Consider the following 17,500-nt stretch of genomic DNA (forward strand, 5'->3'; position numbering starts at 1 on the left):
ATGCTTTGTAAAGGGGGGGGGGGGGGGAGAAAATAACATCTTTTTTAAAGAACACTTTACCCTCATTTCGTCAGTTGTTAAAATAAAGCTTTTAAAATACATTGTAAAAATGTGTGTGATCACGTCTAGTCCTACACATACCATTGAGTACAATGGAGTCAGTAAACAAAGTGTGAACTTCCCAACAACACACTTCCTGTTATATAACATGAAGTGTGTAGTTGCATGATCCTTGACGATGTTCTTCTCATTCTTCGTTTTTAATGGGTAATTTTGGAAGAGATTACCCACAATGCAATCAAGTATACGTGTCAACTTGTTAAGCGCCATATAGGCCGTTGACTCCGATTTCAGCCTGCTTTTCTTTTTGGATTTGCTTCCATAGCCTTTGTCCAACCAAGAACGAACTACAAGGCAGCAGTTGTTTGATTTTGGAGTTGTCTCTTCTAGATGACTTGCTGTCCCCAGCTAACGAGCCTCATCTGCCCGGGGGGTTTGAACTCGGGACAATTCGGTTAAGCACCATGAGTTTTTAATCAGTATAAATCAACTTAAAAGTAACAATAATGTTGTGAGCTAATAACTGTTTCCCTTTTATTTTCACAAATTATTGTAGAGTAGAACGCGATTAAGCTGAGTATCTAATTAAGGATTCCGTTTGAATTAAGAATAAGCTTATTCAATGTGGGTATTTAAAAAAAAAAAGCAGTATCATATTTTTTTCCCTGTCGACGACTACGAATATGGTCAAGATAAGTATCTTCAAGATAAGTATCTTGGCTTTCAAGATAAGAATCTTGGCCTTCTCGTAAGAGAGTGAGAAGACAGGGCCACCAATAGTTTCTAGACATGGGCCATTAGGATGGTTGATTAATGGATTAAGAGGATTAAGAGGATCAGGCATTAGGTGGATTGGGGTTAAGTAGTGGATCGACGGTCTAAAAATATACCACAATAAAAGAGTGTTAGGTAGAGAATACTTTTGGTGAAGGGAATGGGCATGGTAGTGATGATGAAGAGGTTGATGATGTTGATAATGGTGATGACAAACTTTGAGTGATGATGAAGATGGTATTAACGACGATGATTTTATTAATGATGTTGTTAACGACGACGGTGATGTTTATAATGTTGTTTATGATGATGATAATGAAATTGATGGTGGTGATGACAATTACGATGATGATGTTAATGATGGTACGGCTGATGAAGACGATCCCGATGATGTTGAAAATGATGACGATGATGATGAAGACGTTGATTGTCGTGTTAATATAACAATGATGATGTTGATGGTGCTGTTGATGACTGCGAAGATGACAAAGTTACCGTCGGTACGACCGATATTGACAATGATAAATCGTATGTTGATAACGTCTATGAACAGGTCGACATAAATAATGACGGTGATTATAATAACGACAATGATATTGACGATGTCAAGATTAAGAATCTCTAGAACTTCCGGGTTTAACAGGAAGTGGAGGGGGGAGGGTGGGGGGGGTCACCCTAAACATCTGCCAAGATTGCGTAACGCCTGCCAGGGACGAGGGCGGTGGATGTGACGATTGTGAAACAGTTGATATGTGGATGTCATCCAGTCATCCACCAGTTAATCATTATTGCTCGAATATCCCCCCCCCCCCCGCCAGACACACTAAAGTATCCTATAGCTACATTTATACTTGAAAATTTAAAAAAAAAAACAGAACCACATATTAAATGTGAGAAGGCTACCAATTATCAACTAATTACGGAGGTTTTTTTTTACTTTAATATCAAGCCATACGTACGCATATCCTTTAAACGTAATTAACCCTTGAATCATAACAGTAAACTCGCTATGCAACCCTTATCCTTACCCACAAAATTAACTAGACCTACGTACATACATTCGCGACTAACTAAAGAAACAGCGAAAACAGAGTTTCTTTCAAGCATCTCTTCAGAACATCTACTGCTCCCCCCCTCCCCAGAACGAAATAGAATTTATATTGAAAAAATATTTGACTAGTGTCCGCCCCCCCACTCCCCCCCCCCCCCGAAAAATTTGGTCCGCCCCCCCCCCCGAAAAATTTGGCCCGCCCCCCCCCCCCCCCGAGAAAAAAGTCTGAAAGAAACACTTGAGCGCAACTTTGAACTGGTACCGTGTAACAGACATGTTTCCCTATCTTCTGTTCGTGAAAAGTAAACACTGGACCGAGAAAACGCCCATGACAGAGAGATAAGGGGGGGGGGGGGGGAGAGACATAACAACAAATGCACATCGGACCATTGACAAGTCTAGCGCATTCTCATTAAAAAACTAAAACGTCGAAAAAAATTTTTTCCCAAGATAACCCAGCTATCGCTCACAACAATGAGGGTCAAACAAGGGGAGAGAATCTATTATTGAATATTTGTGATAACAAAAAATTTGAAGTGCAGACGGTCTTGTAATGACGAAGGGCAAGAAATAGTACAGGATGTTAGGAAAGGTCTGATTGGACGAGAATGACAAGGGCTGACATTTCTAGCCAATCAACCGTTTTTAGACGCGTGTTTTTTTTTTTATCTTGTTCTTTTATTTTTGTCTTGTTAGTGACGGTCCTTTCTTCTTATAATTCCACGTTTCTATAAAAAACTGAATGTCTTTAAAAAATAATTTAATAATAGGGTCATTATACTTTCTTCTCATTTTAAAAATGAAATTTTTAAATACTGTTATAAATTTATATCTGACTCGTTTGATATTCTTCGTATACGGCATAAGGGAAAACAGCTGATCATTCTCTAACTCTCCATAACAACCAAAATTCCTAGGACTCTGAGTTTGTTGTAGTTTGTTGTACTTTCTTCAGGCCTTTCTCCGCGGGGGGGGGGACAAGTCCAGTATAACGTTCACTGCTACAGTAACCAGGGGCGTAGCGACCCTTCCCGGCACCCGGGGACAAACTTTCAATTTGGTGCCCCTTCAAACTTTCAATTTGCACCCCCCTCTCAAACTTTCAATTTGTTTATCCAACCCATTTTGGCGCCCCCTAAGGTCGGCGCCCGGGGACATATGTACCCCCGCCACCCCCTTCGCTACGCCTCTGACAGTAACTGTCCGCCTACACCCCCCCCCCCCTTCCTGGAAGTTTTCGATTTTAGTTCGAATTATCGACCACTGCCACCACTACTTAAAGCTAAGTCTTAACATTAAATGGATATCGATATCGATATTCTGTAATCGATTCTCCTGACGCGCTTAAGTGCCCTAGACTGACATAGTCTTCAGGGGTCATCCATAAATGACGTCACGCTTTTTTGACGATTTTTACCTCCCCCCCCCCCTCCGTCAATTTATTAAAACAGTTTTCTAAAACGCAGAAAAACATCTAAAACTCGTTTTCTAACATTGCTTTTTTATAATGCACAAGTGTGACGTCGCACCATCTGAACCCCCCCCCACCTCCCCCTCATCACACACCGTCACAAAATTACAGACCCTATCTCCCCCCTACGAGTGTGACGTCATTTATGGACGACCCCTAACACGAAAATAAATAAACAAACTTTAAAAAAAAACCACCTAGTATCTAGCACCCATTTAGTTTTAAATTACTTATCATTTTAAAACAAACAAAAAAAACCATCTAAAACAAATACTGTTAATTGTTCCGTATCTTCCACGTAAGAGCAGTAACAGTTTTTAAAAAATCGATTGATAGACAAAGCTGACCCATCCCTAACACCGTCATAACGCCCGCACAAAAAAACTGGACATGAAGGCTAAGATTAATTTACCCACGGTGGCAATCAAAGGTATTCCTGAAGCCGCTCCTCGCAATCTCTTGGGACGTGGGTGTGTGGAGGTGTGGGGGTGGGGGGGATGTGTGGGGGGGGGGGGGATATGTGGGTGGACATAATTTTTTTTTAAAGTGAAGAGATGATTAAAGGATTCCCCCCCCCCATCCCACATTGCAATTTGACACGGTTTTTACGACATCCTATACCACGTGATATCTTTTTTTTACGAACGACATACACGTGCAAGATTAGTTGCGTGGGCGTGAAGTGTGGGGGTGGGGGTGGGGGGGGGGGTAGAGTTTAACAAATTGTGTCTAATTATGGATTGAAAAGCTACACAACTCATCATAAACAATATACTGGCAACAACGTTATTGGGGAGCTTCAAATAGACGGTATATAGTAGTAACTGAGTAAAGGCTAATACAAAATAGTAATGTTACACTTTCTGACCTGGCGGTCAATAAGCCAGATAAAGTAGAGTTTAAGTGTTTCCGTGATCTCAGCTTATGAAAGGAATCGTGTGTTCAGTTCTAGGCCCAGCCGGTGTTACTTTTCCCAAACGTGAGCCAGGTACTCATCAGAGCTGGGTGGGCTCAGGGATGTCCTTTGGACTCGAGCCCGGTGATCCGAACTCAAGATTTTCCTTCGCTCTAGAGTACAACTGGCACTGCCCACCATCCTAACTGTTACTACAACGAATCACAACAACCCTCCCCCCCCCCCCCTTACACCAGGCTAATAGAACTAAAAGATATTCGTCATGTTAATAAAATAAGGTATCGATTTTTTTCTATTGTCAGTATCGATGTTAGGATTGGTCCTCAAGATTACGATCAAGGTCAGGAAGAGGTTTAAGCCAAAAGTTAGGGTATCGATACCAGAAATAAAACAATGCTACAATTACCCCCCTCAACCTTTCTTCTGCTCTATCTCCGCCCCCCCCCCCCCCCATTAAATAAACGTGAGACTCGGACTGTAAGTATCAAAGTAGTTATCATGCAAAATAAAATAAAAAGATATATAAATAGTAAACAATATAATTGATCTATGAGATGTCACAACATACACATTACTTTTCAAATCACAAACTAACTGTTCTATTTTGCTTAAAAGATTCTTTTTTACATTACAATTTCGTATTCTAATTATTCTAGTTAGACCTTAATTCTGATTCACTGTTGGACATTATTGGAAATAAAGTTAATCTAGAGAAATATAACTCACTATCCATATATAAAAAAAGAATAACATTAAGCAATAAAATAAAGCAATAAAATAAAGCAATAAAAAAAAAGCACACACAAAATAAAAAGAACAAATAATCGAACGCCGCATCGTTACATCCGGACGATGACATCTGTAAATGACAAACGTGGCACCGCCCGGATACACGTGGGGGGTAAATGTCATGTCTTACATGACAGTGACAGCGACGGCCGTTTTTATGGCGGACGTATGAGGCGACACGCTGTCCGGCTTCACCGGACTTGCTTGATATCAACCCACGCTTGATATCAACCCACGCTTGATATCAACCCACGCTAGTAGCTGTCGACTAAACCTTGTGGCTATCAACCCAAGTTTGTGGATATCAACCCACGCTTGTGTCTATCAACCCACGCTTGTGACTATCAACCCAATCTTATGGATATTAACCCACTCTTGTGGCTATCAACCCACGCTTGATATCAACCCAATGCTTGTGGCTATCAACCCACGCTTGATATCAACCCAATGCTTGTGGCTATCAACCCACGCTTGATATCAACCCAATGCTTGTGGCTATCAACCCACGCTTGTGGCTATCAACCCACGCTTGTGGCTATAACCCACACTTGTGGCTATCAACCCAATCCTGTGGCTGTCAATTCACTTTTAATTCCACCAACAATTTTTTGAGGTTGTCAACCATTTTTCACGTCATTAACCTTTTTAAGCATATCAATAGTTTTTAGAGTATTAACCATTGGAAGGGTTTCCACCCACTTTTAAGGAGTTCAACGAACTTTTAGAGATTTTTAACCCACTTACAAAGCCATCGACCCACTTTCACTCTTAAGGCCACTGACCCAACCAAAAGGTTGCCAACCCACTTAAGGCCACCAACCCACTCAAAAGGCTGCCAACCCACTTATGGCCAAAAAACCCATTCAAAAGGCAGTCAACCTAATCAAAAGGCTGCCAACCCACTTTAGGCCACCAACCAAATCAAAGGGATGCCAACCCACTTAAGACCACCAACCCACTCAAAAGGCTGCCAACCCACTTAAGGCCACCAACCCATTCAAAACCGCACCAACCCACTTAAGGGCACCAACCCATTTTTTAGTCTAACAACGTTTAGTGCGACAACCCAATGTGGCAACGTGGGTTATTGTAGTGGTATCGAGCAAATCCAAAAGTATCGATACCGCGTTAGCCCAGGCTCCATGACTGGAGCAAGTTGGTAAATTCGGCATCGATTTCGCATTAATGTCGGCGATGGTCCGGTCAGAGATGAAAAGTGTCAGGTGCCTTTGAAAAAAAAAAAAGAACGGTTCGTGTGTTACCATGACAACGTCTCTGTTCACCTTTATTGTATTAGTTCCATTTTGGCGATAAAACGATTGAATGGCTCGGTCGTAAAAGATTGAAAATAACGGACGGCACCACGATCCTGAATACTAGATCTTAAGTGCGCCTGAGTCATCTCAGCTTAAGTAAGTACCCACCATTAGTTGGTGGTGGGATGGAAATGTGTAGATTGCTATGATGGGGGAGGGGGTGTGTTAAGGCGAATCTGATATTAACTTGTATGATATGATTATTGAGACAAACAAACTCGACTTCGCGTGTTTTATCACGTTAAGTGCTAATGTAGACTTCGTATAAAAAACAAACGCAGCCGGAAATTTACTTTAACGCTTTAAAAAGAACAATTGGAAACTATGGTTAGGTAATGAAAGGCTGTTGGACATAGTGCTGACCACACTATGCCTTCATATCCCGAGGTCATAAAAACAGGTGAACTCTACTTGACTTGCCCCATGAACAGTCACGTTCTAAAAGGGAACTTAATTTATTTTATTTTTTTACAGATGGGGAATCAGGAGTCTATCCACCATGCTGATAGTTCGTAGAGTTGATGACTCTTCTTCTATCGTATAAGTCAAAGAACATTCAAAAGTTTTGAACAGCGTTCACATGAAATACCATAATTTAATGTTAGTGAGTAATATTCATTTGTATTCTATTTGTTAAAACGTGGGTTTTCTGTGATTGCTGGCAGGGTAAAATAGCATTAAAGTTATTTCTGCCGTTATAGCTGTTCGGATAAGGGATAAGGTTTATGGATTGTGTTAGGGCTGGGTTTAAGATGTACTAAGTTACAAGAGGAAGTATCGATAAGGCTTGCCAATATTTGTATTTATATTGATTTTAATTTAGAAAAGCTGTTTGCAACCTCCATTCCGCCTCCCCCACCTCCACTTCCATACCCACCCCTATTCCCCTACTTCCATAACCCACCCCTATTCTACACCATACCCCCCCTAAACCCCACCCCTCATCAACCATACCCCACCCCTATTCCAACTTCTCCAAACCCCTCCTATTCCCCACCCCTATACCCCCTATTTCCCACACCTCCCCCATACCCATCCCTATTCCTCACTATATCCTCCAAACCCCACCACTATTCCCACCTCCACCCCTTCTCAATCTTCCACCATCCCACCCCTCCCTCCAGTCACCCCACGGTACAGGGACCCCGGTATATACACACACGTACACACAGTGAGTACTCACGGCATTGTTCCAAACATCATCGGGAACCTGCTGGAACCACCTGGCCGTTTCGATCATCAGGGAACAGGGAACCGCAGAGTCCGTCGCCCCAACAAAGCCTGCAGAACAGACAGGGAACCAAGCTTTACACACACACACACATGGAAACATCATGTTGGTTAGCCGTACCCTCACGTATTTGAATTCTTAGTATCGCTGGTTTAAGGTTAGGGTTTTGTGTTTTACTTAAGGTTGTTTGTGCCCCCCCCACCCCCTCGTTTACGCCTCCCATTTCTTCCATCCCCTAACTTCCATACACCCCCCTTTTTTTTCCCCCATATCATCCCACTTGGTTTGTCATATCGAAGTGAGTTTGTTATCGATACGCGAAGTTCGATTACAATGCACGGTTAAACTAATAGCGCACAATAATACAGCAACAAAGAATGAATAGGTTTATTACCTACACAGCATCACGCAATGCCAGAGTTCTAAAAATTATAAAACGATTAAAAATACAGCGGGAGTGATCTCCTATGTTTTCTCGTATTTAACAGTATTCAGAATTGGGACAGCGTATACAGCCACTTCCGGTTACCCATAATAGCTCACAAAAGTTTAAAGAAACCAATGTATAGGATCTAATACTTATATAGAAAAATTTTGCCCACCCAAATGAAACAGTACTCACGTTATCGTGTTTATATACATTCATACAGACAAACATACAGACACAATTTCAAAACTGTTTTTCTTCCGTTGCAGGAAGGTGAATAGTTAAATTCTGATTTCGATTTTTGCACTATTACAACACTTCCCGCTACGTACAGTATACCATAAAGTAAAAATTTAAATTAATTAAAATGTAATTAAAATTAAAAAGCTAGATATATAAATATAATGACGAAAATTTGAAAAAGATACTGACTGCTAAACTAAATTGTCTAAAATCTAAGACAATATTACTAATGAAAAAGTTTTTCTTTTTTTAAAACGAGAAAAAATAATAATCTCTAACTAAAAATTGATTATTTTAAACGAAACAAACACCCTTTTTAAAATAATTTTCATACAACACATTAACGGCTGGCAAAAAGATTAGCCATTACTGCCGTCTCCATTAATACCAGCTTTATGCGCAGCAAACTTGTCTTAAATCAGATTATAAACACATTAGTCGTATCCGTACCATGCGCCAACTCTGCACTATGGTGCTCAGTAGTGCAGTTGATACGGTGCTAGAGTGGCGCCGCAAGGTTTTATGTAGTCCAGATGAGTTTTTAGTCCCTCCCGTTTTTATCAAAAACGGTAGAGCGGGGGAGGGGGCAGAACAATATATTAATTATATAGAAGATATATAATTTTACCAGTGTCCGCACCCATCCTGGAGATGTAAGCCCACCCCCATCTTCCGCAAAAATTTCAAGTGACCCCGCCTAACAAACAAAAAAATTAAGAAAAACATCTGAAAGAAACACTGATGACATGATAGCAGAAACCGACGAACTCTACTTGACCTGCCTTCTTAAGTTTTTAAATCAGTAGCGTTCGCACCCTGGGAATTTCGTAATTCGGAACACATTTACCTCCACAGTCTTAAATGCGTTTCGAATTAGAAATATCCAGGATACGAACGCGAGCACGAAGCAGATAAATAATAAAATGCGTACGTTTCCCTATCCCACTGCAACTACTGATATTTCTCAGACTAAGGGGAGATCAGTGCCTCTAGCAAGGCAGATTGTGATTAAAAATGCTGGGTTTTTCCAGGGTGGACAACCTGGCTCAAATATCGCGCTCGTCAGAATGTCAGTTTAATTGTGACAGGGAAAATAAAAAAATTAACACGCATTTTTTTCCCGCGAATTTTAATTCTATGGAAAAAAAACGTGTAAAAAAAAATTTCCAATTCTTACTTTCTCGTATATACGAAGTATAGAGAAAGTCTTGTAATCGTGCAAAAAAAAAAAAATCGAGATTTTTGCAAATCTCGACGTTTTACACCTCACTGATAAGGAAAAACATAATTTTGCAATCTTGTCCGTATGTCTGTGCGTCTGTGTGTGTGTCTGTGTGTATGTGTGTGTAAACACGATAACTTGAGTACCGTTACAGCTAGGTTGATAAAATTTCATAAAAGTATTTTATCAAAATCGTAGATCCCTATCAACTTTTGAGCGATTTCCGATAACCGGAAGTGGTACTTTTTCTACTTTGAATTTTTCAAAAGCCTATAACTTGAGTACCATTTTAGATAGATAAATGGAATTTCACATGGAAGTAAAAGATCTAATTCTCTACCTTCTGTCAAATTATTTTGAGTAATTTCCGTTGACCGGAAGTACTAATTTACGCTATTTCCGATTTCTCAAAATACGCATGTAAATTTATAAAGTACTAATAATATTGCGCACTATTATGAACATCTTTATTAGGCGTTCGCTTGGTGCGCAATTCTTTTTTCTATGAAATTCTATTCTATTTTAAAAAGTTTAAGTATTTAAAATGGATTAAAAAAAATAACTATATCCCCAGTTCCCATCCCCTGTTGTTTTATATAAGAATATTCGAGAAAGTTTAGGGGAGATCACTCCCGGTTTTTTTAGCCTACGATTGTTTTCGAGTACAATTTTTTGTTTTTAAATTGCATTTTATACGAAACTTTCTTTTTTCATCTCTTCTGAAACTACTAATAAAAAGTATGAAGTAAAGCCCATGACACAAAGCAATCAAGGATTGTGTGATTAGCTCAATGTTTCTGTAGGCGAGGCACAAGCAAGGATTGTGTGTTCAAAGTAAAGACCAGCAGTATTTACTTCCCCTGACTATTAAGACCAACATCCGTTACTTCCCCTTACTAACAAGATCTACAGTTTTTACTCCCCCTGACTGTCAAGACCAGCAGTTTTTACTTCCCCTGACTACTAAAACCAGCAACATTTACTTCCCCTACCAAGACCAACATCCTTTACTTCCCTTATCAAGACCAGCATTTTTTACTCCCCTTATCAAGACAAGCATGCTTTACTTACCCTGACTATCCTGTGCATAATTTTAAAGTGTTATAGACACCCAGCTCCCCTTATATCATCCTATAACATATTTAACCATCCTGCTTGATTTAACCCACCCCTCAAGACAAACCAGATTGAGCAATCATCCGCTTGAGCAATAACCGTCCAATGATCCCTCCCCACCCCACCCCCACCCCCTCTTCACTCAATACCATAATCGTTACTAAACTTACCCTCACAGAAAAAAAAACCCAAACCATTTTCCCATTTTTTTCCAACTACCAAACAGGCAATAAAACAGCGAGAAATTGAATTGTTCACGGCGCATTACCTGGCATGAGCTTCGAGTCGTAGTGGCAGGCCAAAACCACTCGTTTGGCTTTTGAAGGATCCAACGTGGCAATAACGTTGGTGAAAGCGATTTCTCCGTAAGGGGTCTGGTCTTGAAACGAATCTTCCTCGACATACCAGCCCATTCCGTCCATCTCCTGCTTGATAAACTGAAACACGTTAGAATAGAGAGAGTTTGTGAGCAGTTTTATCGCCCTTTATTTTGTTATTGGAAACTAAATTTTAGAGCTTCGCAAATGACTTGAAATTTTCTTAAATGTAGGAGAGTTAGAAGATAAGAAATACGGGTAAAAACATGGAGGTCTGTGAGCAGTTTTATCGCCCTTTATTATGTTATTGGATATAGAAAACAAAGGACTTAAAACATCGCTTAACAAATGACTTAAAATATTGTCTAACACATGACTTAAAACATCGCCTAACAAATGACTTAAAACATCGCCTAACAAATGACTTAAAACATCGCTTAACAAATGACTTAAAACATCGCCTAACAAATGACTTAAAACATCGCCTCGCAAATGACCTAAAACATTTGATCGTAAATGAATATAAACTGCCTTTAATTTAGGATAGTTGGATGAATTGGAACGTGGACATTTAGTTATTACAAAATCAATTTATTTTATTTATTTATTTATTCTTTTTTTTTTTACCATATCTTTCGTAGGATGCTGACATGCAGTTAGAGGAAGTTTATGAACAGTTTCATTACCTCTTATTTAGTTATTGAAAATTGATTTTTTTCTTAAAGAAAAGTAGAGAATCGCATTACAAATTACTTTAAACTGTCTTAAATTCAGGATAATTAGATGAAATAAAACACAGGTCATAAAATTGAAATCTGTGAACATTTTCATTACCTATATTGTAGTTATTAAAAATCGATTTTTGCGTGTGTGTTTTTTTTTATAAAAATTTTTTTTAACAAAAGTAGAAGATTGCTTCACAATTGAATTTTAATCTTTCGTAGGATAAACTCACATGCCGTTAGGTGAAGTTAGTGAATAGTTTCATTATATCTTATTTAGTTGTAGAAAATGGATTTTTTTTAGAAACGTAGGGCATCACCCCGCAAATGCCTTTAAACTTTCTTAAATTTAATACAGCAGGATGAAACTAAATCACAAGACGACAGAGGAAGTTTGTGAACCATTCTTCTTTTATTTGGTTACTGAAAAATGATTTTTGTTTTAGAAAAAAAAGAAATAGCTTTACAAATTGCTTTAACTTTTTCGAACTTTTAAAAGAGTTGGATAAACTATAACAGGGCGACAGAGAATTATTGTGAACAGTTTTCATTACGTCCTTTATTTAGTTATTGAGAATAGATTTAAAAAAAACAACAGTTTCATAAACTACTTCACGCTTTCGAAAGTTATTTTAAGCTTGAGGGGTATTGAAAATTTGGAAATATCGACGTAAAGGAGTTGTAGGGTGAACAAGTGGGGCGAAAGAAGTTTAAGTAACATTTTTGTATCCTTTCAAACCTGGTTAAAGGGGTGAAGTACAAGAGATCTGTAGGATGTTTGCCTGTTAGATGTCGGCCTTATGGCTAAGTCGGACTAAGCTGCTGTCAGCTATTTGGATATCGACCTTTTTGTTTTCTGCCGTGTGTCCAGTCGGCATTTTCTTCATGACGGTCTTTTGTCTTTGTCGGTCTTTTGCTATTATCGGACTATTGTCCGTTTGATTTTGTTTCAAAAGATATAGCAGATAATCTTGTAAAAATTTCGACCTGCGATCCCGAGGCTACACAATGTTCTTTGAATGTAAACAACAACAACAACAACAAAATGCCATAGGTAAGTGTTATAAAATGTTGATACCGCATACATAATTGACCAAAAAGTCAATAGGTGTCTCATTATCACAAATATTTTTAAACCTTCTAGTGAGGTACTATAGTCCAAGGCTTAGCTACATCAGCATTTCTTTCAGGCATCTCTTGGTGGGGAATGGGGGGGGGGGGGGGCTGCAACGCGCATACCCCATCTCACGAACGAAATAGAATAATATTTTAAACTTTAAATAGATACAATAAATATATTTTAAATATATACAATACAACCTAATCTTATAACTCTACCCTCACAAGTTTAAATGCCCCTCCCACCCCGAGCCAAATCTCTGAAAGAAACCGTGTGTTGTTTAAATTTGTGTTTAACAGCCGTGTTTACACACACGAGTATGTGTAGATTGTGTTTGCCTCCCACCAAGATTACATCGCTGTGCTGGCCCAAAGGCTGCCTTGGTAAAATATTGATTACCTAATTAATTATGCAGAAAGAAATGGAGGGAAAGTGGTCATAAATGTAGCGACCGACGTGCCCTAGATGCAGGGGGGGGGGGGGCAGACGTCAATAACGGAGGGAAAAATAGTGTGTCAAACTGACACGACGACGTGCGTAAATAGAAGGGGTGGTGGTTGTTTAAGTCGTTGGGTAGATCTTTTATTTTATTTAAGGACGAACTTTTATCGTTACGTGAATAGGTGGGTTTATTTAGAACTATCAGGGTGATGTTTAGTGTGATGTGAGGGTGATGTTTGTGCGACGTGAGGGTGATGTTTGTGTGATGTCTGGTTGATGTTGGTTTCATCGAAATATCATGGTAATGTAATGTCAGTGTAATAGTATGATTTCAGCTTCATCTAGATATGATGGTAAAGTTAGTGCGATGTCAAGTTGAGGTCAGTGTTTTGTCATCAAGATGTCAGTGTTTGGTCATCAAGATGTCAGTGTTTGGTCATCAAGATGTCAGTGTTTGGTCATCAAGATGTCAGTGTGGTGTCATCAAGATGTCACGGTTTACGGTTATTTTAGTGTGTTGTCAGTGATGTCATCGAGATGTGCATGTGTTACACACCGTGATGTCAGGCCGATGACAGTATGTCAGCCGTATCTTCGTGTTAGTGTCAGAGCGGGGGGAGGGGGGGGGGAAGGGCCTGTTGTCAGCTGTGTCAGTGTGTCACCAGGATCTTGTTATTCTGTTCACGTTGCTGTCAGTGTTCTGTTAAACTGCTGTCAAGTCTGTCTCCAATATTTATCAGCTGATTGTTCTTGTCGCTTGTTGATGACAAACGAAAGATCAAGAATAGCTCTTACACATTAAAAGATACAGTTCAATTGGGCTTGTTGCCCAAGTAAAAACACTCATTTTGAAACAAAACATTTTAACAAATCCATCAGCTAAACCAAACTCTAATCACATTCTTAAACGAACACTAACTCTTACCCTGATCCTAACCTTAAACGAAAACAAAAACCTTAAACCAACCTACACCTACATTAAACGATATAACTGCTGGGAGATAATAAATCAGTACTAGAACCTACAAATCAAACGAAAATTTTAAAATATTCTTTTTTTAACTCTTTTTACCATAAACAAGTTAATAAAAAGTCTAGTGACAATTTAAGCGCAATTTCCTTATGTTATCCATAACAATTTTTTGTGACCGAACGAAAGGATATTTTTGAAAACTTTCTTCGGCAATATTGTTCTAAATTATGACAGGAATCGATTGGTAAATTTTTCAAGTCGCTAAGTGGTCTGGTTGCCGAGATATGGGCCAAAAACTGCATTTTTTCGAGTTTTTTTTTTGGCTTTTCCGGGAAATCCAGGAAGGAATTCCGGGAATTGTTTTGGCCCACAATCATCCTCGGAACTTGCTTAACATATTTGCTTTGGAACTAGTCCTCGATATTGCTTCGTTGAGGAGGAGATACGACTTAAAGCTGCGGACACACATCCATCCATCCATCCAGAAATAACGAATTAATAATCGCAATTGTCAGTATGGAAATTGCGCTAAAACCTGACTACTCTTTAATCAAGAAAGCAAATCGCTTACAAGTGACAAAACTTGGGTTAAGCTAAGCTTAATCTTCATCGGGAAGTCAGCAATAAAATTCACGCTTGCACGCACACACACCCACACCCACATCCACATCCACCCACACACACACACATACACACACACGTAAACAAAATAACAAAAACACGAAGCGCACACATATACATACCCACACACCCACACATACACACCCATATACACACACAAACACAAACACACTCACTCACACACACACAGACACACACGAAAAAAAAACACGAAGCGTACACATATGCACATATACACACCCACTCACACACACACACACAAACATACACACACACACACGTAAACAAAATAACAAAAACACGAAGCTCACACCCACGCATCAGAGAAAATAAATAGGAGGGGAGCGTCAAGGGAATTAACTCGAACGTCAAGCGAGGAACGCGGAGTTGCGGCCGCTGACGATATTAGACGGGGGCCGGGCCAAAGGAACGGCTCAAGGCTGGCGCCGTGCCTGATAGCTGTCTTCTGACGTCCATTGTTGCTGTCTTTGACGTCAATTATTGCTGTCTTTTGACGTCCATTGTTGCTGTCTTTGACTTCCATTGTTGCTGTCTTCTGACGTCAATTATTGCTGTCTTCTGACGTCCATTATTGCTGTCTTCTGACGTCTATTGTTGCTGTCTTCTAACGTCCATTGTTGCTGTCTTCTGACGTCTATTGTTGCTGTCTTTGAAGTCCATTTTTCCTGTCTTCTGACGTCTACTGTTGTTGTCTTTTGACGTCTATGCTGATGTCTTCTGACGTTGGTGTCTTCTGACGTCCATTGTTGCTGTCTATTGACGTCAACCGTAACTTCCTACAGACGTCAATCTCGACTACTGTCTTCTGAGACCTGACGTCTACTTCTAAAGTACCTGTCAACCTCAATACTTTTAAAAGTGCTCACATTTTAAGTTTACTCGCGCTTTGGGCTAACTCGGAAGTTTTTCGTCAATACTCAGACCTCACTTTTAAAAATAAACACCCTTGTTGATATCTCACCCACACACATCCACCCCACCCACACACTCACACATTGAATATAAATGAACTCAATTTTAAAAAAAACAACTAGCCAGTTGTTATTTGTAAAAGCTAGTAAAGCAATATAAATCTAGTATCTTACCGTGCATTTTTTCCCATATTGGTATCACTGTTATATTCGGTGTTAAATTTGCGGTTATAATCAGGACTAAAGATGGGTTTATTCTATGGTTACTGTTTGCATTGTGTGTGGTGGGGGGGGGGGGGGGGGGGGCTAAGAGTTATACTATATATCCCAACCCTTAAGTGTTACGCCCGGTTTTAGCTCAACTTAGACAACGATTCGTGACAATCTTCAGTACTTTTATTAGGTCTCAACTCTCCACATTTCAGAGTAGCCCTCGCCCTAACCGCTACCAACTAACCCCCTCACAATCGCTCACTCCAGCTTTTATACCCGCATTCGACCCTGGGATAACAATACATAAACACACCGGGGTTAACTACACACCAGGGTGAACTCAACTCACACATGCACTCTCCGCTAAATTCTAGATTATTCTAGCCTATTTTTCTATCTAACCTACAACTGACCCTTAACACTAAAGTTATTTTTTGTCACTTATTTACATCTGATTATAGATACCATTGACCGATAATAGAATCTTCTTTAAAAAAAAAGGGTGTTGGGTTGTTAGTAGTATTGGAATCTCGACTAATTTTATGGTTAGAAATGAAGGTTAGGCGTATGGTAGGACCAGGGTTGGGGTTAGGGTTAGGGATAGGGTTAGCATTGACATTAGCCAGCCATGTGTGTATTTAGTTAACCAACAGTAACCTGACACCCCTTTTTTAAAAGAAGATTCCATTATCATATATTCAACTTTATCTCTCATTAAAGCTAGAAATCACACCACCCCTACCCCACCCCTTCACACGACCAAGTGAGAGCAGACTTACCTGTCGCACCATGACGTTACCATGGCTACCAGAGACGCGGCTGATTAAGATGTTGGGCAGCAGGTGGTGGAAGATGTGGGTCAGGTTGGTAGCGCTGTTGGTCAGCCTCTGAAGGTTCTGGTTCGACAGCCAGGGACTACAGTCCTGGGCTGGGCGCTGGGGACAAGCAAGGGGGAAAAATCAATATCAGAAATTCGGTCAAAGGACATTAAATCGATCAAGCACTCAATAAATCAGATCTTCAATCATTCAGTCAGATTTTTTGACCAATCGATCAGTAAGACATTCAATCAATCAGTCAAGCAGTCAATGAGTTAATCAGTCAATCAGTCAGTCGGTCAATCGGTTAATCACTTAATCGGTCAATCTGTCAATCGGTCAATCTGTCAATCCGTCAATCAGTCAATCGGTCAATCAGTCAATCGGTCAATCAGTCAATCGGTCAATCGGTCAATCGCTCAATCGCTCAATCACTCAATCACTCAATCGGTCAATCAGTCAATCAGTCAATCAGTCAATCAGTCAATCAGTCAATCAGTCAATCAGTCAATCAGTCAATCAGTCAATCAGTCAATCAGTCAATCAGTCAATCAGTCAATCAGTCAATCAGTCAATCAGTCCATCAGTCCATCATTCCATCAGTCCATCAGTCAATCAGTCAATCAGTCAGTCAATCATTTAATCAATCACACGCCTGTTGGTTCTGAGTCATCAACCTGGGACTACAGAAACATCAATCAATCGATCGATCAATCGAACAATCAAT

General features: G+C 39.7%; 1 protein-coding gene across 1 annotated transcript in view; it reads right to left on the reverse strand.

Annotated features, from left to right (window-relative positions):
• Positions 1-7,560: 7,560 nt before the first annotated feature.
• LOC131933625 (glutaminyl-peptide cyclotransferase-like) overlaps positions 7,561-17,500 on the reverse strand; it is a gene marked incomplete at its 3' end in the record, with an annotated part of 12,125 nt that continues 2,185 nt past the window's right edge. Inside the window, exons 2-4 of the mRNA XM_059290314.1 lie at positions 16,735-16,890; positions 10,885-11,053; positions 7,561-7,658 (exon numbers count right to left, since the gene is read on the reverse strand). Of these exons, the coding sequence (XP_059146297.1) occupies positions 7,561-7,658; positions 10,885-11,053; positions 16,735-16,890 (423 nt within the window). The remainder of the gene's footprint in view (positions 7,659-10,884; positions 11,054-16,734; positions 16,891-17,500) is intronic.

The sequence above is a fragment of the Physella acuta genome, unplaced genomic scaffold, assembly GCF_028476545.2.
Source record: "Physella acuta isolate Inbredline_101_S28 unplaced genomic scaffold, ASM2847654v3 ptg002584l, whole genome shotgun sequence".
Classification (NCBI taxonomy): domain Eukaryota; kingdom Metazoa; phylum Mollusca; class Gastropoda; family Physidae; genus Physella; species Physella acuta.